Genomic DNA, 23,680 nt, shown 5'->3' with positions numbered 1-23,680 from the left:
TGAGCTTCCTAAACCCATTTCTTAAGCTATGAAAGCCGCATCTCCTAATCGTAACGTTCCCCAGCTCTGTGCCTCCCCTACTACTATATAGTTGCACAATGCCCGTCGACTCCGAGCAGTGGCAAGGCGGAGAAAGAGGGTGAATACCGCATTTACTCACACAATGAACGCACTCGCGTAATGAACGCACCCCCCAAGTCGGCTCTCAAAATTTTGACTTTTTTTTCACTCCCGTAATGAACGCACCCCCAACTTGAACGTCAAAATTTTGACTCCCTCCCCCTACGCGCGCGAAATGAACGCTCTTTTTTATCCTGGTGCAGCGAGGTCGCGAATGCATGGGCAGGGTGGGCGAACGTTAAAAAAATTCGCAAAGATCCAACGGAAGCAAGAAAAAAAACACGAAAAACACATTATGCGAGTAAATACGGACGCAAAAATTTTACTTTGCGTAATGAATGCCCCCCCCCCCCCCCCCAACTTTGCATCGATTTTTCGGAAAAAAAAGTGCGTTCATTTCGCGAGTAAATACGGTAGTATGTGTGGCTTTCGTTCGGTGGAGCCAGCTAGGCATCGAAGCAGTTTGGGGCTTTGATGACGAAGCTGCGGGGAAAACGCCATCAATGCAATCCCTGGAAGTGCTCCATCAAGCTTTGCATTCCCCACTTGACGATAATTTAAATGTGGCTCACATAGTAGACACAAACACTGCGTAGGCATTCGATTTTGTCTCGTGACAATCGATGCCTCAACATGCATTCGGGTAGTGGCTCGTGCCCAATCGCTGAGATGACGGGAATAATTTAACCTTAACGATGTGTGGACCTCGGCGTGTGCCCTCTGCTCTGCCAACCTCGATGCGTGGGTATGTTAAAAACATTGGCAGCATATAATCGGCTCCAGATCACGTGGCCGCTTTTTCTGGCTGCGAGTTGAGGGAGTAAACGGTGTGCGTTTTTCTACGAATATTTTTTGCAACTGCCATTGCACGAAGAAAAAAAAAAGCGAGGCCCATAGGTTGCAAATGTCGAGGAATAATTCTAAGCTGTATTTATTGAAAGTACAAAAATTCTTGTATCACACCTTTAAGTCTGGCTCACATGTCTGCATTTGACTGGGCTCAAGTGCTTTTGTTCTCCTGCGACCCCTTGACGCACTGGCACACTGGCGCCATCTATTGGAGAGTCCTGGGTCACTTTCGAACTAGACCTAATTTTTTTTGCGAGATCCAACCTACATACTATCTATAAGAATTTGAGAAGTGATCACCCCTGTAACAATTGTCAGAAGTATTTCAAGCATAAAGTTAAATAATGATAGTAGCATGTAAACAATTATAGAAATATAAAACCAGGTCGGAGGTGTTTCAGAGCTAGTCGATGGACGGCACCAGTGTGCCAGTGGCGTCATGTGGTGACGGGGGAACGCAATGCACTTGAGCATGCTCAAATGCAAATGTGTGAACCAGCCTCTGGCACTGCGCTACGTGCGTGAACAGACCTTGAGCATAGCTCATTGAGTGACTCAATCCGGGGCAACCGTAGTGCATCTCACCATGTGTGAGCAGTGGGCAGGTTTCCGAAGGTGGGTGCCGAGGTGATGTGGAAGCGGGGGTTGAGCTCCGCAAAGCCCCCTGGCGGCAGCTGCGAGCAGCCCGTGGTGAACTGGAGCAGCCGGGCCATCTCCTCCTCCGTGAAGTTGGACACCGCCGTCCAGAACCAATCCAACACCTGCGCCCGGACGCACGGGGGCAAGAAAGATGCGGATCAAAAACACCGATGGCTGGTTCACACATTTGCGTCCGATTGTGATCGACTGGAACACTTCTAATCTCCATATACAAGGTTTATACAGGCTTCAAAGAAAAAGGTTTAAGCGTTTTCAAGGCATTTTAAATAGGCTGACCACTTGTCCTGCAACTCGCGGGACTGCACCGCATTGAGGGCTCGTGTCCCGCATCCCGCAAGAAATATCGAAATCTTCAAAATGTTCCGCATTTCACACTTTTACAATTTTATGATGCCGTAAAATTTACTATGCAACTCATGGCGCTGTCGAACAAAAGGGCACGGGGAAGTGCGGAGGTAGCTGGTAAATGTGTGAATCGAAATGGTACACAATTTTAGAGAGCAGCTCTTAGGCGCCCATTTCCGGCTTGAGCAGCATCGCCGTCGGCGTAACTGCGCGGTGCATTATGGGACGTGTGACCGCTGATAACGTCATCAATTGTGACATCACTGATGACGTCATCAGTTACTTCATCGTGATGACGTCATCATCACGATGACGTCACTGATGATGCCGTCATTGATGTCACTGAGGACGTCATCACTTGTGACATCACTGATGATGTCTTTGGTGACGTCATCACGACAACATCATCATCGTCGTCATCATGATGACGTCACTGATGACATCATCGTGACGATGGCGATGATGTCAGGTGACCTCATGGGGGTCACGTGACCCCCATGAGGTCACGTGACCCCCGTGGTCATGTGACCCCCGTGAAGTCATGTGACTTCGGTAAGGTCACGTGACCCCCACGAAGTCGCGTGGCTTTGGTGAAGTCACGTGACCCCTGTGAGGTCACGAGGGTCACATAACCTCACAGTTACGGCGACGGTGATGCCGCTCGGAGGGAGGAATAGCAGACAGGATGAGGAGGAGGGAGGAGGGGTATACCCCCCCTTAGCACCCTTCCCTCCTCCTCCACAATTGACAGGAAACAAGAAGCCATAAAAGATTTACTCCTATCATTTTGATGCATTGAGTACTGCTGCAGTCGATTTAATGTTTTCAACTTAGACACATTTATTAACATCTGGCATTAAGACTTAAAATATATCACTGGGCTTAATTGCCGTAACACAATTTGCAGCTGTATAAAATGCTTTCAGACAAGACAGGATATTAAATGTGTTAGCAGATCCACATTTCGTGGCGTGTATTGATAAATTTCCTCGAATAGTCATTTTTGCCATTATCTTTTTTAACCTGAGACTGGGGCAGAAGGAGGAAAAAAATATGTTTCCTCCTTCTGACCCAGTCTAGGGTTAAAAAGTATCACGGTAAACTTCCTTGACTGGGCACTAAGTTCTTTTTTACAGATGCCACAGTCGAAATAGAATACCGTTCTTCTTTTACAAACACCTCCCCCTCCCCCCAGTCCGTGTGTCCTGCATTTCGCTAGCAGGAAGGTGGTCGCCCCACTTTTAAGAGCCTGTAAAGATATTTTCAAGGACCCCATCTAGTAAATTTATAATATAACACGCTTTTTAAATGGAGTGCGGAAATTCTTTATTGCACAATAGCTGGAAGAAGGTGCATTTGCTAAAGAGGTACTAGTAAAGGGTTCGGGAGAGCTACTGCAGCTTTTCCTTGATTGCTGATGTTTAGAAGTTCTTGCACCTTTGTCTTTGCCACTTTCCTTAGGCTGTTCTACTTGACAATTTAGGTGACGTCGCCTGTTGCCTCTGCCTTCTCGGTGTCTGCAGTCTCACTTCCCGGGAATCGCGCACAACTTAAGCTACGTCCACCATATGTAGCATGAAACGGACATGGAACAAGCAAACCAGGGGTGGCTAGCAAACAGTATGCGAGGGAACAAGTCGAACAAGGGGCAAGACCCCAAGATGGCGGACGGGTGAGACCGGATCCAGAACAACCGGGACTGCTACTATTGTGGCCGGGTGCTTGACGGTAAATATACCATATAAAAAAACTTCCTCGTTGAAATTATGAAATTTATGTTAAAAAAACATTAAAAAATAATTATATATCCTATTACGTTAAAAATATTTTATTGCAAAAAAAAATTAATTGACCATCATTGAAAAATTAAAGGGCTTTCAAGCACCGCTAGATATTTCAGGGCTTTCAAGGTCTGGAAAATGGCGTTTTCAATTTCAAGGGTTGTTAATTGGCTTTCAAGGGTTCGTGCAAACCCTGATATAGTTTGCACAAAATTTTTTTCTCACCGCAAACCCTTCAGACCATCTAGCTATCCATAGATCTGAAGGGTTTCTACGCAGTATTGCCCAATAAAGTAAACGAAACCGATTCGAATGAGGTTCAGAGCCACCCAATGAAAATGCTGTTTTCAACTCAAGCAAATGCTACGATGATGGTAACATTTGGCTTAATGACCAAATGTAGCTAGGCGATCGTTCGACCGACACTGCTGGCAGACGTGCCCAGTACATGTTCCTACGGCTGCCTTTAGTTACGTCTGGGTGCAACGAATCGGCGATAAAAGGATGCAAACACGTGGCTTTCAACGCGATTTCATCTAAGACGTGAACTGGACCAAACCCGGCCTCACCTTTCTAAACTCGAAGGAGAACCCGCTGACTGTGTGGTTGGCCTTGAAGTCGGCTATGCTGTACTGGCCAGTGCCACACATCAGCAGCTGCGTGGAGGACAGAAGGATTCCAACATTAACGCAAACATCTCCGCAAGGCTGGGAAGTGAAGTTGACAGTTTGTTTCCCAGGCTATAAGGGCGTTCACAAGTACAACCTCTGGGTGTCACCATCTTGCTGCTCACGTGTGTAGATCATCTGAAAGTCGAGCTCTAGAACACTGTAGTCGAGCCTTGCTGAGGCGTGCCTATGGTTGTCAGATTGGCTCCCAAACAAAGTGTTTTCTATCCACGGTGGCCACACTAGCTTTTCAAGCATGGCTGCTAGCAAGCGTCTATAAAAAGAGGGATACCAATCCTTTCAACCCACTTTCTAGGGGTAGTTTTATTTCATAAAACTAAATCCGTATTTCACTCAAACTATTTCATGTACAACTTCTTTTAATTCCACAAGCAGTAGAAAAGCTTTGCCAAAATGTTCCAGTCGGTTCGATTCTCATTCTTGGATTTGTGGGCAACACAGAGGTCGAACACTTGAATGCAGCGGAACACAAGACTTCCACGACTCGCTAAACATTGAAGATGGAGGTATGCCTGAGCTTAAATTACCAACATACGTTGCATGCCAACCTACCAGCTGAAAACAACTTACTCATTCTCTCCAATTGCATTCTATAGACAGCATGCTTAGAAACTTGTTTCTCTTCAGTATAATCACTTTGAAAAAGTTTGAACTTGTAATTTGTTATTTATAATGCCAATGAAACGGAAAAACGAAAAGTGGCTTTGTTATGTGTCCACAATCCTTATTGGCACTTGTTGACAAGTGAGGGCACATGAGGTGTGACATGCAAAGGAATCAATTTACTGAAGTTAAAGCAGGTATATAGGCATCTGTCCCATCCCTCCAAAGTTACAATGTAAAAACATTTAGTGCCTCCATTATTACACATCTCTGAATACGTATCAATACAAGGCAAAACAACAACAAATTTAAAAAAAAATGTTTAAAAACAAAAAAGCTAATCCCAATCAATTTTGTTTAGTGATACGATATGGCCGTAGACTCTCTAACAATAACATAAGTGCGTCTCACCTCAAGCTCGTTCTCATCGAAAATGCAGAGGAGGTTGTCGGGGATGAGTTCGTTGAGCCCCTTGAGAAAGTGCTCCACCTCATCGCGCACGCAGGTTGCTAACCGGAATTGGGCCAGTGCGTCCAGATACAGTAGCTTGTTGCGGTTGTCAACACGGATCCGAGAGCCCCCAGGCACCAGCTCCGTCGTCTGTACAATTGAGAGAAGCCTTCATGGTGAATTTGATGGCAGCAAGCTGGCTTTATGTCGGCTGTTCATCAGTAAGTTGCTGGCAACATTGCGAAATACACTAATTAGATTTTAATTATGTATGTGTTTATGTTATTATGTATGTGTCAAGACAAATCACAACAATAAGGAAGCATGACTTCCAGTTCTCTGGCAACATATTGGTATAATGTCAGCCGGACGCCGGCAGACTGTTGGCAATGCCCCGAATTGCACTCACTGAATTCTGATGATGTGTCCGTTCTATGAGCAGACATAGTCCTCACAAATCTGAACACTAAGGAAGCGTGACTGCCAGTTCGCTGACAACATGTTGGTATAATAACGGCGCGACGTTGGCGGGCTGTCGAACATGCCCCAAAATACACTCACTGAATTCTGATTATGTGCCCATTCTATGAGCAGGCACGGTCCTGGCGAATTGCAGCAATAAGGAAGCATGACTTCCGGTTTGCTGGCAACATGTCGGTATAAGGTCGGTGGGAAGTTGGCAGGCACTTTATGATGCCTTGAAATATAGTTGCTCAATTTTGATTATGTGTCCATATTATGAGAAGGCACAGTCATGACAAATCACAACATTAAGGAAGCGTGACAGCAAGTTTGCTGGTAACAAACTGGTACAATGTTGGCAGAGTGTTGACAGACCGTTGGCAGCTTCCCAGAATATTCAACCAATTCTTGTTACGCGTCTGTTTTACAAGCAGGCAAATCTCAACAATGAAAAGCGTGTGATTACCAGTTGCCGGCAAATCACCGGTATAACGTCGGCAGAAGGTTGGCAATGGACTGGCTCACCTTGAGAAGTTGACCGGTGCTGGTGTACTCCTCCTCGCAGAAGTAAAGCTCCATGTCGTCCATGTCGTTCTCGAGAATGTACTTAATCTTGGAGACGTACAGGTCTGGGTCGTCCTGCTCAAAGTACTAGATATAAAGAGAAGCTGATCAGTCAATTACCTGACCAGAGCCTCAAGGCTGTTTCACAGATCTGCTTTTGATTGTGATCGACTGCGCTGCAACCATTTGCCTACGACGACAAAACACACTGGCACGCTGGTGCTATCTATCAAGTAGTCCTGAAAACGCTTACGGCCTGCATATAACTACTAGACTGAAGATTTTGCAGTATTTGCGAGACCAGATCTGCACACTATTCACGAGCAATGGTCGCTTATAACATTGTCAGGATTATTTCAACCACACAGGGAATGAATGGTTCGTAAAATATACCTAGGTCGGAACTGTTCCGGGGTCACCCGATGGATGGTGCTAGTCTGTTCTCTCATCGTAATCGGTTACAAGCAGCTGCAACGTAGTGTATCATACTCGAACGCGAATGCGCGAGCCAGCCTTTAATTTACAGTCTGCAATAAATTCAGAACGAAACCTAGGAAAACTGCATGACAGAAGCGAGGGGAAGCCCACCTTGAAGTGTACCCTGAGCCCAATGAGCTGGGCGAGGAAGGACCTCGAGAAGCGAGCCTTGACCAGCTGCCGGTAGCCGCTGCCCAAAGACGACTCGTACAGGCACTTGCCCACGATGCGCCCCGCATACTCGTAGTGCTTCAACTTGAGGTGCGACGGGCGCCGGGGATTAGGGTGCACCTGCATGGTGGGGGCGGGATCGAAACTTAACGGGACCCTCCACGCATGGAGTTAGTATAACGATCTAGTGGAGCCTGGAGGGGTCGGCAACCTTTCACAGCTAAAGGCAGAGTCATCACGAAGCCGACACGGAGGGGCCGGACGGCAAGTTGCGAAGGGAGGGCAAGCAATGCAAAAAGCAAAAAGAAAGTTAAAGGAGCCATGCAACAATTTTTGTACTTTGCGCAAATACCGCTTAAAACGGATCCTTAACGTTAATGACCTATGAAACACGCGCTCGTTTTTCACCCCACGCAATAGAAGTCCCAGAAAAAAAAAGAAAGAAAAACGAGCAGCGTTCACCTCCTCAACTCGCAGCCAGAACAAGCGGCCACGTGATCTGGAGCCGATTATATGCCGCCAGTGTTGATCATAGCCACGCGCTGGGGTTCGCAAAGCGCAGGACACGCGCTGAGTTCCAGACATTGTTATGGCTCGGCTATTGTTGTCGTTGCAGCGATTGGACACGGGTCATAACGCGAATGCTTCTCGAGCTAGCAATTGTCACGAGCCCAAGTCGAGTGCCCACGCAATGCTCGGGTCCAATCTATGAACCGCATTCAAATATCGTCACTTGGGTGTACTGCGATACCCGAGTTACGTCATCAAATTTTGCAAAGGAGAAACTGAATGAAAATGATCGCTTTTGTCCTTGAAATTACACCGCAACAAAGGAGTTTCTTGGCCAATGGCGTTGCGTGCGAGTATCCTTGAGTCCCAGGTGTGCCAGTAAGCTCGTGTAGAGAGAAAAACATTCCAATTGAGTATCGCTGCACAGCTCCTTTAAACGGTTCTCTGCCCAAATATGGGGATGCCGGAAAATGCCAAGTGGCAGCGCTCCCTGTTCCTGTCTGAACCCACTGGAGGTCAAAACTGCTGTGGCCCTCGAGTCTGTGAAAAAAAGCGGCAGGGAGGCCGCATGAGACTGCCACGCGGGTTGCCGACCTTCAAACTAGAGGAAAATCTCCCATGCTTTCTGGTTGCTTTGGAGAGGCAAGGCATAGACGCGGACGTTGGTGGTCCCATTGCGACGCCTCAGTATACAAAAAAAAGCAGGAAACCGTCGCCTGCAAGACCTATCGTAAAATACCACGGAAGCGACCATTTTGTTCAAGCGCCCACTAATTAACATTTCCCAAACTTGGCAATTCTGCAAATTATACATTAAGCGCCAGATTTGAACGGACCATCGCCCACGTCTACATTAAGCCAGTTCTCAGTGAAAGCAGGGTGAGCACTCCCCCCGGTATTTTACGGTAGTTCTTTTCTGGTCTACCTTGCAGGAAAACACTATCATTGTGCATTGTATAAAAGAAAATGTATCGCAAATTGCTCTGTAACTGTGTTGCTGCGTGAAATGTTCTTGGTTTAGCGCTAGTAATCTCCAGGCGTTTCTTGCCCAGCTCTGCCTTCAGGTCTTTTCACTCCTCTCCACCACATTGACTCCGCTCACTCCTCTCCGCCCGATTGACTTTTTCCGTCGGGGCGGCCTGTCCACAGAGTATGGGGAATGACGAACTGCGGCCGGTTACGTGTCAATGTTCCCGCTAAATTTAGCTGAAAGACTGAATTTGTGAGTAGCTCACATGACATCAAGCCACGTGACGTCACTTTCCCTGCTAAATTTAGCAGAAAAATTCGCGGTTAGGCTTTTCGTGGCTTCGTTTAATCTGAAAAGCTAGCCTATAAACGTTTCACGGTAATAAATAAAATTGACAAGCACTCAAAGAACTTCGACTCACTGTGGCAAAGACGAACACACTTAACCTAGCGCCTGCTTTTCTTTCTTTTTTCCGCTTTTCGGTCGTTCTCTTTCTAGTTCTTTCTCTTGGAACCAGCAACGTTATTGCTCAAAATTTGCCGCATTTACCCCCCTGCCTCCACGGGATGCTGAGAGTAGAAGGGAGACAAAGTTTCACAAGCTTAAACCCAAAAGAAGCCAAACCTCCATTTATGAACCTTTAAATTACTGAATGGCTTGCTAACCAAACAAACCCCATGGAGCCCAATTTTCTCTCTAGGGTTTTACTGTTCATCAATGCCTGGCTATCCTAACAAACTCCTAGGGAACAGAAGTTTCCCCCTAGGGAATACCCTTCCTCAGTGCCTCGCTATCCTAACGAGCTCCTATGGAACAGAAGTTTCCCCCTAGGGAATACCGTTCCTCAGTGCCTCGCTATCCTAACGAGCGCCTATGGAACAGAAGTTTCCACCAAGGAAATACCCTTCCTCAGTGCCTCGCTATCCTAACGAGCGCCTATGGAACAGAAATTTCCACCTAGGGAATATCGTTCCAAGGTATTCCCTAGGTTTCTGTCTTGTTATCCTAACCCCTAGGGAACAGAATTTTCCCCCAGAGGCATTAGTTCTGAAAGTTCTTAAACTGGGTTGCTGGGAACCAACGGCTTAGGATGACCAATCATTTCCTCTCCATTAAAAACTAAGAACGCTGTAGTATGTAAATGGCGTAGCGTACAGGGAACAGCCTCTTCTGTGGATAACACTAAGCAGTTATGAGTTTCCATGACTGAAATGAGCTGAGTACATACTTTGAGTTTTGTGTACTGACAACCATTCAGGTTCCACGTTCTTCAATACAACACAAATTTGCAGTTAAACACTTCAACCAATGCTTTGCGCTGACAACAAGCGAGCGCACAGTCTTTTCGAGCATGCATTTCCTTCAATAGATTCACAATGATGTCATAAGGTGGGTAGCCAAGAGTTCTTTAAAATGAAAAGGTTTGATTACTCCATGTTGCAACAACATGAGAAAAAAGACACGGACTATTTGATGCAGCTATGGGCTTCACCAGCCCAAATAGCCAAGATACAGAGTAGACCTTCTCTGGAATTCTATTAGGAAAGGTTCTAGAAAACTGTCAGCTGTGACATGCCAGCTACACCGTACGGTTAAAATGTGACCTCCGGCTGGGTTTTTGGCTGGTGAGTTGCATCTTTAAGCTGAGTTATTGGTGCAGAATTCGTTCGAGGATGACCTTTTAGGCAGTCGCCAAGCTACTTTCGAGCTCGCATCTTTCTACGTAACTATGCAGCAGGTTCAACATGTAAGCTGAAGCTCTAGTGGGGCAGGTGCCAACTGAAAAACAAATTAATGTGCACGCAACCGAACCTTGCGAAGGCCATGCCAAAAGGGCTTTTCTTCAGAGTTTAAAATTGGGAAGACGACGCTGAAAAGTAAATCTGGAGAAATTGAGCGGGTTCCGAATCTCACCAGTCCCTGCTTATCGTTCTTGAAGCGATGGAACAACTGGTTCTCCGGGTCGAAGAGGGCCGAGCAGAGGACTTCGAACCACTCGCGCTGGAGTCCTCCCCAGTCGAGCCCTGGCAAGAAGAGTGGAGCCAAATGTCAGCCCTTGTGCCTCAGTGTTTACTAGTTTTAAATTGTTACCCCCAAGGATGCCACAGACAGAAGAGCACAATACTTCCGAAGGGTTGCAAACTACTTTCTGTAAAATACCGGGGGAGCACCCACCCCACTTTCACTAAAACCTGGGTTAATCTAAACATGGGCGCCTGTCTGCTCAAATCCGGGCACCTAACATATAATTTCCACAATTCGAGATTTTGGGAAATGTCAATAGTGGGCACTTGAACAAAGTGGGTGCTTACGCGGTATTTTACGATACATGGCAGAGCGTGTGGCATTTGCAATATACAGTACCATAAAATTCCGTGAGAACACCCTCCCTGAGAGGTCGCCCATCACGTTTTTCTGGCGAAATATCTGTAACAAAAATTCCGAAACATCGCCCACCCCAATTCCCATCGGACGTCGCACGATGGAATCGCATCAATTGTGCGATCTGTCGTATCGGTACGTGGGACAAGGAAGTTCATGGCGGGTTCCCGCGTTTTTGTCCGTGATCTGCATGCAAGATCGGTTCCCGTGACAGGCAAGCTTTTAGTGGGTTCCCGCATGTTCATTGCGCCATAAAACTTGCATCTGCTGCGTCCGCAACCAGCGGTATCCTTTCCCCTGTCACAGGAGTTTGTAGCACTGTGAAACGCGAATTTGCCTTGTCTACAATTTGCGGTATCAGTTCCCGCATCACGTGGTTTGTAGCAGGTGCCCCCGTGTTTATCGTTAATTTTTGTTAAAGTTTGGCTGTGGCATCCCGAAAGAAAGCCCACCCCATGTTTTTCACCATTTATCTCTTCATTTTGCGTGGCCGTTCTTACGAACTTTTTTACGGTATTTGTGACATAATTGCACTCGCATGCTGCATGATGTATTTTCAACATACTTTCACATATTTGAATACCACATTTCAAACATTCTGTAGTATATTTGCGTACTGTATAACTTACCATATTTATTCGAATATAAGTCGACCTTTCTTTTTTGGAAATGTTGTCAAAAATGAAGGGTAGACCTATAATTGTGACCAAAGAATTTCAACCTACATTCGCGACCAAATTTTGCGACCCTACCGAGGGCATGGAGCTACCGAATCACCGAGCCTGCGTTGCCATAGAGCCACGCCGCTTCTTGTTTCAAAAAGCTTTTGGTGCACGAAAACAACCGAAACAGCAGCAACCTACAGCCTACGGCGTTCTGACACCACCACAACGCCAGCACAAGATGCAGACGAACTTGCGCTCCGCATAAAGTTCCGGCCCACAGCCCAAAAATCTGATTATCTGACAGCCATCAGCACGATGCTCTAGGCTTGTTCTTGGCTCACCTTGTTCGCCGAGAAAGATGATCTCGAAGTTCTTGCACCAGTCGCTGGTACTCAGACTCTTGGTGGCCTTCATAGACTGCAACAGCACGTTTCCAAATCGGGCTTAAAGTAAAATCTAAACATAATTCTTAGACTAGAGAGGTTTCTGTTTAATTGATGGTTTTGCTTTTACAAAGTGGATGACCGTTATATACAGTAAAACCTCGTTATAACAAAATGGGATATAACAAACTAAGGGATATAACAAAGCAATCATAATTCCCCTTGCTTGCTTATAGTGGGAAGAAATGGACATTGGCTATAACAAACTAATGGTTATAACGAAACAATTACGACCACTCCTTCAACTTTGTTATAACGAGGTTTTACTGTAGGTGTGATCATCCCTAACAACATATCAACCCCAGCAGACATTGTACGAGAGGATAATTATTACAATGACTTTGTTATTAAATTAATATTTGTTCATTAGCTTCTTAGCAAATGATTTTAGGAGCAATCCTCTAAATCCAGGTTTGAAGATACATAGTCATAACACCTGAGACTAGACCAATTTCCTGAAGTATATGAAAGAACAATATGTACCGAGATATTCATATTCATTTAGTGATACTGTGGCTCTCTGCTGAAAACCGTAGTAAAAGTAATATGCAATGCTAAAATGCAAAAAAAAAAAAAAAATCAATGCACAAACATACAATCATGTCTTTTAGTTTTTCAGATGCCTTTTACTCCATTGCAACTAAGATGATCACACAGGAAGTAATATAAAGTAATCCCTCGTCATAACAAAATCGCTTTTTACAAATTATCGCTTTTATCGAAGTTCAACATGGACCTGGACAAAATGCACGCATTTTGAACTGGATTATTCTTCGTCATAACAAAATCGCTTTTATCGAAGTTCAACATGGACCCGGACAAGATGCACGCATTTTGAACCAGATTATTCTAAGTGCATTGGCAGCCGACCACGCTTATTACGAAGGCCGAGGTGCCGAAACCAAGCAAGCCTACACGGAGGTGCACAAAGACCCTTACATTCCCTTCCGCTTCTCTACCAATGCCAATACACCGACAAAGCCAGGGAGCAGCGGGAGCAGCGTCCACATTCTGACGCTACTCACCGGATGCCCGCGGCCAATGCTGCCCTACTAGTTCCTGTCGGAATCGGGTGAAGGGAGCGATGGAGATGGCGGAGCTCGGAAAAGATCATCCCTTCAAAAGACCCCGACGCGCGCACCTCCATGGGCGCACCTGCAGCATATACATGCATTGTATGGGAGAGTGGGAACGTTTGCCGAAAGTCATTTAGATCTTCGAGGCTGAGGAAAGTGGCTGCCCAAGTACGAAATGGCCAAAGAATTCAACATTCCAGCATTGGCTGTTCGACAATGTCCACCATTTTGCGGAACAAGTAAAGGTATACTGGACGGTTCGAGAAGTTTCTCAGGCAAAATAAAGTGCGCCCGCAACCCGAAGATCAAAGTGCTTTGCGCACGTCTGATTTTTTTCTTGCAAGCATGCTTGCCGATCCGGCGCACAATTCCCACAGCTGCAAGAATATCTACAGGAGTGTGTGCAAACATGTTGGCAAAGCCATCAAGGATAACTTTGATTTGTTCGCGCTTGTCGATGCGGACATTCCCGTTGTTGCTCCTGCCACGGATGCTGCGATCAAAGACCTGTGTGCGGCCGGGGTAAACAACGAGAAATGTTGGAGAGGGACCTCAGAAAAAGCCGACGTCTGCAGAGACGCGAAACATCCTACGGCTGCTTTGAAGGCTGCTTTGAAACAAAGTGGAGTGCAGTCGTGCTGACAGTGTTCTTGCGATGCCTGAAGTAGATTGAGGAGAGCCGATGCCGAGATGAAATTATCGGCAAAACCCACTTATTTATTTTTTTACTCGGTAAAGTTGCCGCGAGTTGTTCATAACCATGGTCTGTTCGATTAAATATATGGTCAGAATTTTCCACAGAGCTCCCGTCCACCTTTGAGGCTGCTGTCGCCGTTTGTTTTTCTCTTTCGTTTTTATCGAATTACCGCTTATATCGCATTTTTTCGCCGTCCCGCTGGCTTTGTTATAACGAGGGACTACTGTAGTGTGTTTTGTCACCAGCACCTTTCTTCCATACAAAATTATGTCATCAAACAAATAGTATAAAAGATCCAGCATCTGGGTCAATGCAGGCTACGTATTTTCATTGGAAACCTATCTTCTTAAACTCCGTTTCAGCAGAGTACGTGAACAGACGTGCTTTGCATGAGACCGACGCGTCCCGTCCACTCACAGACTCCAGGATCTTGTCCCTGGCGACCTTGAGCTGGAGCTTGTCGTGGAAATGCTTCTGGTGCAGCTTGCGCACCTCGTGGTAGAAGAACTCCAGCTTGTCCTTGAACGTCTCCGACCCTCCTGTGGGTGGGAAGGGAAAGAGAGAAGTGACGGCGACAGCCGTTACTGTGCGTAGTAACACCCCCTTCCATGTATAACCACTCTTTAATTAACTCGATCGCACGCAACACGGCCTCGTGGTCACTAAGGTACGTAGGAAAGGGAACACTCTGCACACACGAGTCGACGTCCCTGCCCAAGACGAAATCGAGATGGGTGGCGGGTTGCTTCACGGCCGACGGAACGTGCAAAACGAGCCCTACGGCGAGGACCGTGTACCGGCATCCCCCGCCAATTGTAGGAGACTGGGGTGTTCGTGAGCGCAATTCGGGCGTAAGAACGATTCTTATCAATAAACCGACGAACCAGTGTGTGCAAATTTTTAACGGATGTTTTTAGGTGATACCGTTATCCTACCCAAAATTCGTGAAAGTGAATTTCGGGAAACAAACAAAAATAAAAAAAATCCTTTTTTTTTTTTTTTTTTGTGAACAGAGAGGGAGACGGTAGAACCGTCCGGTTGTTGCCGCCACTCAGAGATGGCACCACACACGCTCGTATCTACTGGATCTGCTTTCGGCTGTCCATCCCAAAGAATATTTCGCGTTTTTGCCTCACGTCACGCAATCCATGAGCAGCAGCGTCAACCGGACGATTTTTACCTTTTTCCTCCCTGTGCCTAGGAAAAAGCTAAGCTTTTTTTTTTTTGGCTTAAATACTTTTGCTAAAGCCTGCACTTAAAGGGGCCCTCCGGAGCTTTCTGCGATTGTCTGTTTATGTTGTCATATTGCGTAGTAGGTGCAAGTTAATATGTGTACAAGGTTTTAGATTACAAAACCGTTTATTAAGCAGATGGCAGTAGAAATATATTGGGACTATCTTCACTTGGAAGACAATCCCCCATTCCCTGCCCATCGCTAAAACTTGACCAATGGAAATGCTGCATCTCGCGGTGAATGCGAACGTTATTATTGCAACACTTTTTAAGCTTGTTGTAAATTAGAGTTTGAGAAAAACGTAAACTGATTGCGGTGCGGGAAACATAGTCCGCAATTACCGCTCCAAAACGAGCGAACTATGTTCTCTCCCCGCAAGCTTGTTGCTAGAGGGTGATGCGTCGGCGCGTCAGCCCGTCTGCTTCCCGGGGTGTCTGCAGGCGTGTGTTTGTGGGACACGTGTTCCTTCTTCCCGTGGATCCCGACTCCGAAGCCAGCTTTGCGATCCTTCCACGTCAACGAGTCAAAATTTTCCTTGCCATCTGTGGAATGCGACTGCATACTGCAGTAGCAGTGCGACGGTGCGGTGCGACGAACGACGACTGCCGAGCACAAAGTCCGGGCCCCTTGACGACGGTCCGCGCGTGTTCGAGAGATTCCTCCGCGGGTCGGCCGTCAGCCACGTTGGTGACGCGCAGTGACGCCGGAATCCTTCGCTTGCTATTGGCTGACGCGTAAAGAGATGCCCCTCCCGTTTTCCGGGGTCATCTCAGAAAGGGGAGCGTGCCGGAGACTTTGATCGCAATTTTAATAGGGAAATCCGGCGCGCATGACCGTAATTTTATGATTTTTAGGATCCTTAGGGTCTGTAGATTGAGTTACCGCCATAAATAGACCATCGCAGAACGCTCCGGAGGGACCCTTTAAGAAATTCGAGTATAATAAATATGCCACCTAAAAACACCTTGTTGACAAGTTTCGTTGCACTCGGTTCGCTGGTTTATTCACCCTAATATTTTTACGCCCGAAAGACGCTTAGAAACACTCCATAAAAGACACTGCCACCTGGCAAGAACCAAGTGCACGCACTTTGCCTGGCATCACAAGGCAGTGCACGCAAGAGCGCACGTGAAATGGAGATTTTTGCCCGGCACGACGCCGACGCCGTGAACGCAGCTGGTAAGTCCCCATAACAGCTATCGCTGAGAAAGTCATAAAAATACTTTCAAAATGCTATCAACCGCAAGGCCTGCAAACCGCGGTTTGAGAGCCGCCAATCTAGGGACCGCGACGTCGGCCAAGGTTGGGCAGAAGCAGACGCACGCACCAATGTTCTTGAGCAGGAACTGCGTGAAGGTGGCCGCTATGACGTCCCTCTCGGGAGACACCATCTCCACCTGGGGCTGGCACCCGTCGTCCACCACCAGCACCGGTTCCCCGTCCTGGTTGTTGCTGCCACGGAACTGGAACTGAGACCGCACGACCGTGGTCATTAAGCCAGTGATACCGTTTCAATGCTTTCGAATTACTCGTTTTTGTTTTAATGTTTGTTTAAACAAACGCTTTCAATGCTCGATTTCCCGCGTTGCAAGATATCGCCGCTCGTGTGGCAGTGCTGGTGAGGCAGACTCCTGCCGCATGAATGAAAGGGTGTTCGAATCCCATTCGGCCCGGTCCTTTCTTCGATCAATCTTTGCTTTTCGAAAAAGTTCCGGCACGTTCTCGGTCGTCGTCGTGCGTCCTGGTCAGTCTCGACCGTGCCACGCGCATAAAAGTGCAGCAATGTGCTGCTTTGGGACCGTTGACCTTCTGTTGCCGACGCGGGATGTACGGTCTCCCTTTAATTTAGTTACAGGCACAAGTATGCCTTATTAAACATTTATTTTGAATTTTATAATCACTCACTTTTTTTATATTTGTGACAATATCCTACTGCTTGCCTTCCTGCAACGGTAGTCTAGTTTATACGATGCTTCAAAATAAACTAAAGTATTTTCATACAACGCACGTGAAATGTTTAAAACGGATTTCATACCACAGATTGTCCAAATACAAAAAAAAAATTTGGTTTTTCTTTGATCGTTCGTGCATTTACGAGCGGGCTCGGAGCCTTCGAAGATCATTCCCCTCGCGAGTCACCGAAAGATGACACGAGTATGCTCTGGTGTTAATTAATGCAGATGTGTGCATCCATGTATGTGTATGTGAACATGCACACACGTGTAAGAGGCACAAAGAGAGGAAGGAATCTCTGCAGTCACGTGCTGCCTACCGTAAAATCCCGAGCAAGGTCAACGACATGTAAGGATACATCCTTCGTGTATTTTCCGAATGTCGCATAGATTGAGGGGCAGGCACTTATTGCGGAATGGGTGGATACTCCGTATTTCAGGGTAGAATGGCAAGAAACCGAGATGAACTGCAGGGTACCATTAGCTTGCCACTCCACCATTTACGGCTCTTTTGGTAATGGCGACGCCTTTCGAGGGACGATTTCGCATGCCTTCCTTCCAGTGGTGGCCGACAGGACTAGACCGGAAGAAAGGTCTTCCAGTTGTCCTGACTCCAGAGCAGGCTGTGTAGCTTCGACAGTGCTTCGATATCTCGTGGGCCTCAAGCGCACGCGCCCAGCAAAAGCGCGGCGGAGGGAAACGAACACGTGCTGAAGGCAAGGCATCGAAGAGAGGTGCCCAGCCGTTCTTATCCTCTCAATGACTACAGTTTAACTAGTTCCCTTGCCTTCGTGCTTCGCCCGGATAAGCGGATTTTGTCAACGGTCACCGGTCGCCCAGAGAGTGCAACATATCACTCCATTTCGGGTGGAAGTCAACTTATTCTTGGGAAATTCTTCTCCACCTTGGAGGCTTCTCCTAAATTATTATATCTAATCAACACTGAATCGCACCCAAGCGGTGTGTCCGATCAAGACTGGCAGCAGCAGTTAACAGATTTTTTCGGTGGCATGCCAATCACCTAGAAGATGCGAGTTGCACTCCGCTTAAGGTGGAAAATAGGTTTATTCTTACCTTTGTGCTCGGGCAGAGCCGGAATGTGACGAGTCGCTTCGGAATGATCCTCAGGACGTATTCCTTTATCGTCAGTTGCTGCGCACCAGAAACAGAAAGCGGGGGTGCCATCATTCCAATATACAATGCGAAACTGCCATCGTGGCAACACGTGGCTGGATGTAGTCGCACCTCTATATGCAAACCCATTATAGATTAACAGCACCTGAGCCCTTCTGAGCAAGGAGGCCAGTCGACTCACGCCCTTTGCTCAGAACTCCACATTATTTAAAAGTGTAGCACAAAACTTGCAATATATGATTATGATTACTACTTTTAAATAGTGGATGATTGAGCTAGTTGGTGGTTCCAACTACTATGTCGATTGTGATGATGTTGCAATTCCGGCCACCCACAATATCTATTGAAAACAGTCCAGCAATATTCTGACTGTACCGAGTCGCCGGAAGTTCCAAGCTTTGACCTGTTATTGTCGGAGGTCATGACCATTAAACCGGCGCCAAACAAAAGGCCCTTGAGTTTTGCCTTCGCACAATCTTGAGCACACTACTCTACATTCTGCGTGTCTCAGAATTCATCTGCTTCCCTCCAGATAAAGATTGAAGTCCGTAAAACTTGCAGAGAGAAGCAACGCAAGTAAAACCGAACAGGAACTGTGCCTCAAAGCATAGTAAAATAAATTAGTATACCTCACAACTTCCTAGATAAGAGTATCGAGCTTCCATTTAAAAAGGAGCTCTGGTGGCTTTTTTTCAGATACCCGCACTAACCGCATTTTCAAAAGATCTTGGATGTAACCCTTCCTGCTAGCCTATTTTTTTTTTTTATTATTTCTGAATTCAGAATAGCTATTGGGAAAACAGCAAATGAAGGGGACGCCAAAACCAACACTTGAATTTCCCTGCACTTTCCGGTGGGGCGACGTCAGATGTAAAACTTGCAGGGCAACCTGCCAGTTAAAAAAGTGGTGTGTCATACTTTTCTTTTTCTTTCTGCAGGTGTGAGTTTCCCAGCATTCATTGCACACCATCAAAATTCATTGCATACCATCAAACCTAGGTTTGATGGTATGCAACGTAACCCATAGGGTACAGGTTGTGCTGCCCAAACTACAACATGGATGGATGGATGGACGGATGGATGGATGCCAACGGCTGTACCCTGTATAACGAGTGGTAGTTTGTGCCACCTAGCCTAGAAACCAGAAGTATGATATGCCGTCATGTTGCCAGTAGGGTATTTCGGTGCAAAAAAACCATAAGGAAATTTAAAAATCTAATAAGTTTGCTAAAAAAAAACATTATATTGACCTACCATAACCCAAGTTACTACCTCAGCTGTCTATTGACGTGTTGAACCAATAGTAAGGCAAATCAGCGACCATCAAAATTTCGCCTTTAACGTTTTGACGATTGTGGCCGTACATGTACAATAGTGATTACGCATTTGAAAGTGCCCACCTATTTGTTATGACTTTGGTGAACTATTAATGTCATATGCGCAACGTGGTTCCCTCTCCTGGGGCTATTTATGGCTTTGAAATTAAAACGATCCGCGCAGGTGATACACGCGAGGTGGTTGCTTTGCATGTCGGCTGCTCTGGCAGTAGTGGCAATTGTAGCGCCGTCGGCTCTTTCGACTCAGACTTTTAACACTTTTCAGAATTGACTTCAGAGGATGAGAGTTCACCATCCGACAGAGAAGCTCCGTAAAGTACCTGCGGTTCGGAACCTCAAACTGCCGGAGTGTCGCGGAAGCAGATGCGGCAAAGTGAAACCGAAAGGAAGAAAGACAACAACTTTTTGCCTTCAATATTCCCAACTGATGCTTCCAAACCTGAACAGCTTGCAAGCACTGTACATGCACCTGTAAGATGACTAAGAAAAAAACCTCTGCATTGATGCTCTCTGTATACTAGTATCCCTCTGGAAACAAAACCCGACCTCCGGGGAAACATCTGTTGGGGAAAAAAAAAAAGCTTGATTGTCAAAGGGTCAAAGCTCTTCTGAATTCTATATGGAAAGTGGCACTACGAAAAACTTTGGCTACTCTAGCGATAACCTTGACTTTGCCACTGAATATAAGATGTAAGGTGACAACGTTGGGACCTCGTTGGCACCAGAGTTCACGGAATGAACTCACCTTTGGTGAGATGTAGACGAAGACTGTCTTTGGCTTGAGCAGTTTCTCAGAGTTGAATGCAATCAGCTTGGCCTCGTACCAGATGTTGTGGCTTTTCTTGGCCACATTTTTCTGAACCAGCGCCATGTCACTCTCTTCGCAAAAAAAAAGAAACAAGAACCACCGCGGTTATAAAAGTATGAACGACAGGCCCTAAAACATCCTACACTGTTTTGTTAAAATCTAAATATAGATTTGGATTCAGCACATATGTACGAGTGACAAGCTGAAATTGAGTCGTGATCAAAAGCAAAAGTCGCTTTGGATTTTAATGTCCCCCCTTAAAAATTTTATGCGGAAACTGAGGGGCTACATGAAATAGTTGTACAAGTGCAAACGCAGAGCTCGCCAAAAAGTCCCTCAATAATTTTATGTGCGCATCTCAATGTCAATATAGGGTTTGAACTTCGAGTATGTAAGTGCACGGAGTTCCGAACCACCAAAAGTGGAGTGCCACATGTATAAGTGTCACATCTGGGACCGTGAACATCACGAATGGTACAAGTGTACTCGTACCATTATTGCACGTAGCCAGCCCCTCAATTTCTTGATCTACTCAGAGATGACATTGCAGTTTTTAGGACATTCCAAAGTGTCACAATGATGCTCACATTACTTTTAGTAATGATACATAAATTGACACTTCAAGAGCATTGGGTCATGTCCTGGATGCCCATATTTAATAACTTAGTTTAAAACCACATGTGGAAAAACATAAAAAAAAGACTATACTAATGCATACATGCTAACAGTAGTACGTACCATGATAGACATGCACTCCTAGCATATATAGATAAAACAAATACCAATGTCTAGATCACAACGATAACTCGTAAAGTCCGTTTTTTTATGTTTGTTTAGTGCTTTTTTTTTTTACTATTGTACAAGTTCACCAATGTTCTTTTGCTGGTTAGTTGCAAATGTATAAGACTACATTTTGACAGGCTCTCCACTTCTGCTCGGGACCAGTAATGTTGTTTGTAACAGCTTTTTTTCCCTTGTCAAACCAGCATCGTTTTTTTTTGTGTTTTTTTTTTGGAAAATAAAGTAATTTATAGATCCAACAATTGACATAACAAAATGCCTTTTGAGATATAGATGAGTTTGTGTCAAGCAAACTGCTCTACACACAGAATCCCTGCTTGCGAAGTTAGACAATATTTTAATTTAATTGCTGCGTTTATTTTTACGAAATGTTTCAAACAAAGCCAGAGAATATTTTCCTGGACCAACAGTATGCATCGCATGAACAAAAGATAGAGGCCTTATTGATTACTGCCAAGAGACCCATTTAGAGAGGTGCATAGTGTTTAAGGTAATTAGGTGTTCAGTCAGTCTTCAATAACTGTCTCTTTAATTGGTAAGGATAAAGGCATGCCTTCAATTAGAGGCCTGCTGGACATCATCAGAAACCGCTAGTATATACTGCAAAATCCCAAAAGAGTGGCGACTCAAAATTTTGAGATAATTATGTAAAACTGGGGGATGAACGTCCTCTTTAGGTCAGCAATACATAAAGATATGTTCTTTATACGTAATTTCCAAGTGTTACAAAATTGAGGGGACGTCACTTATTGTGGGATGAATGGATGCTCGGTATGTTGTGGTAGGTCACTTCGAAAAATATTTGACGCACTTGCATCATTTCACCACGTCTCAAGAAAACATCGAAATTTCATGTGTCATTGTCGTGTGCATGCTTTACTGGCTATTGCCAGGAGAACGCAGCAATTAAAATGTGCCTCCGAGGTTTAGATTTTCTTATCGGTCATTGGCATTAAGATGCAGCCAATAGGAAACTGAAACTGCAGCGGGGCACAATCAAATTTGGTGTTTCTTCGAGAATCATCAAAAATATGTTTTATTTAGTGCATTCCCACGATGCCCAGCAGTTCAGAATTGAAACCATATCTTGATCTGCACAAATTAAAAGGCTAAATATTCAAAAATAATTAATCACTAGCTTTTGCCCCTCCCTAAATAAGCCCACCAACTTATTTCTTTGGGCAATGCATAGTTTTTTTGCAGAAAATTTTGGCTTACATTTTGCAAAACACTTTGTACAGGGTGTCCCCCCAAAAATTTACAGGTTTTTTTTTTTATCTGCAAAAATGAACTATGCATCGCCAGACGCTCATTTTCCGTCCAAATGTAGCGCTAGAGGTGCAAACCAAATGCCAAAGTTTAAGCACATACCCGATAACTTATTCAAAAGTTATAAGTGATTTTCTAAATATGTCAATGCCTGTTTTCGGTTTCTGGTACCAAGGAGCACCATACGTTCAAGAGCTCCATCAGACGCCACTTTCCCAGTGAAAGTTTCAGGAAATCACTTACACCTTTTTAGTAAGATAACGGTTAGTGTTAAGACTTTGGCAACTGGTTCGAACCTCTAGCGCTATATTTGGGTACAAAATGAGCGCGTGGGGGGGGGGCAACTTGTATATGTGAAGAGTCCTCGTCTCTAGCACGAGCGATATTTTGCCAACGTTTTTGGCCAAACGTCTGCTCTGTCAGAACGACTTGTTGTGTATTTGTTATAGAACTCTGGACTTGCATGACAACAGCAAAAGACCGCGGTCCCAAACTCACTTGAGAGCACAATGACGTGGAAATCTCCATTGCTGAGGCTGGTGCCGTGGTAGGAGACTTTCACCTGGCGTTTAGAAAACATAAAAGACCAGAGTTTCAGCGAGCAATCAACATATGCACAGCATTCCAACACTAAGAAGGGTCATTCCATGTGAAACGTCCCAGACATGCGCTCGACCACCTCCGATTTCTAAAAAAAAATTCATGCGCTTCGGCCACAATGTTTGTAGCCATACCCTAAAATAGTTTTGACGAAAAAAAATTTGTGATGACGTGAGCGCGATTTTAATTTTTGAAAACAGCGTGAAACTAGGCATCACTCAATAATTTACGAAAAATCAGCTTTTTTATGAAATACCCAACAATATTTTTTTCTTAAATTTGCATGGTTGTCGGCTTATAATGTGGTTGAGTTTGTGCAGTTTTGTTTAATTTAAATATTTTTAAAAAATGCATAATTTTATTCAGAAATAAACATTTTTTGTTATTTTATTAAAAAAATATATAATTGCTCCCGGGACCTAATATAACTGTTTACTGGTTGCCCTCTAGGAGCCGCCTCGGGTACAAAGGGCACAACGTGCCTGCTATGGCGACGTACTGGTGGCACCTCAGATTAGTACACGATACCCGATACCCGTCGTTTCTTCCCTTACAGCCAGAAAAGAGGGACGAGGGGAAGCGGGCAGCAAACTCCGTTGTTTCTTTGGACCTACCGTAATATCCCGAGTCA

General features: G+C 45.4%; 1 protein-coding gene across 1 annotated transcript in view; it reads right to left on the bottom strand.

Annotated features, from left to right (window-relative positions):
* Positions 1-23,680, bottom strand: part of LOC8053792 (apoptosis-resistant E3 ubiquitin protein ligase 1) — a 118,241-nt gene that overhangs the window by 1,960 nt on the left and 92,601 nt on the right. Inside the window, exons 10-21 of the mRNA XM_029989821.4 lie at positions 22,948-23,011; positions 20,317-20,450; positions 18,175-18,252; positions 16,476-16,617; positions 14,332-14,453; positions 12,040-12,115; positions 10,566-10,675; positions 7,112-7,291; positions 6,485-6,610; positions 5,459-5,647; positions 4,325-4,411; positions 1,555-1,730 (exon numbers count right to left, since the gene is read on the bottom strand). Coding sequence (XP_029845681.3) covers positions 1,555-1,730; positions 4,325-4,411; positions 5,459-5,647; positions 6,485-6,610; positions 7,112-7,291; positions 10,566-10,675; positions 12,040-12,115; positions 14,332-14,453; positions 16,476-16,617; positions 18,175-18,252; positions 20,317-20,450; positions 22,948-23,011 — 1,484 coding nt within the window. The remainder of the gene's footprint in view (positions 1-1,554; positions 1,731-4,324; positions 4,412-5,458; positions 5,648-6,484; positions 6,611-7,111; positions 7,292-10,565; positions 10,676-12,039; positions 12,116-14,331; positions 14,454-16,475; positions 16,618-18,174; positions 18,253-20,316; positions 20,451-22,947; positions 23,012-23,680) is intronic.

This window comes from Ixodes scapularis, unplaced genomic scaffold, assembly GCF_016920785.2.
Source record: "Ixodes scapularis isolate PalLabHiFi unplaced genomic scaffold, ASM1692078v2 PGA_scaffold10__122_contigs__length_95168666, whole genome shotgun sequence".
Lineage (NCBI taxonomy): Eukaryota > Metazoa > Arthropoda > Arachnida > Ixodida > Ixodidae > Ixodes > Ixodes scapularis.
Note: the sequence above shows the minus strand (reverse complement) of the source record. Positions and strands in the feature narration are given on the sequence as shown.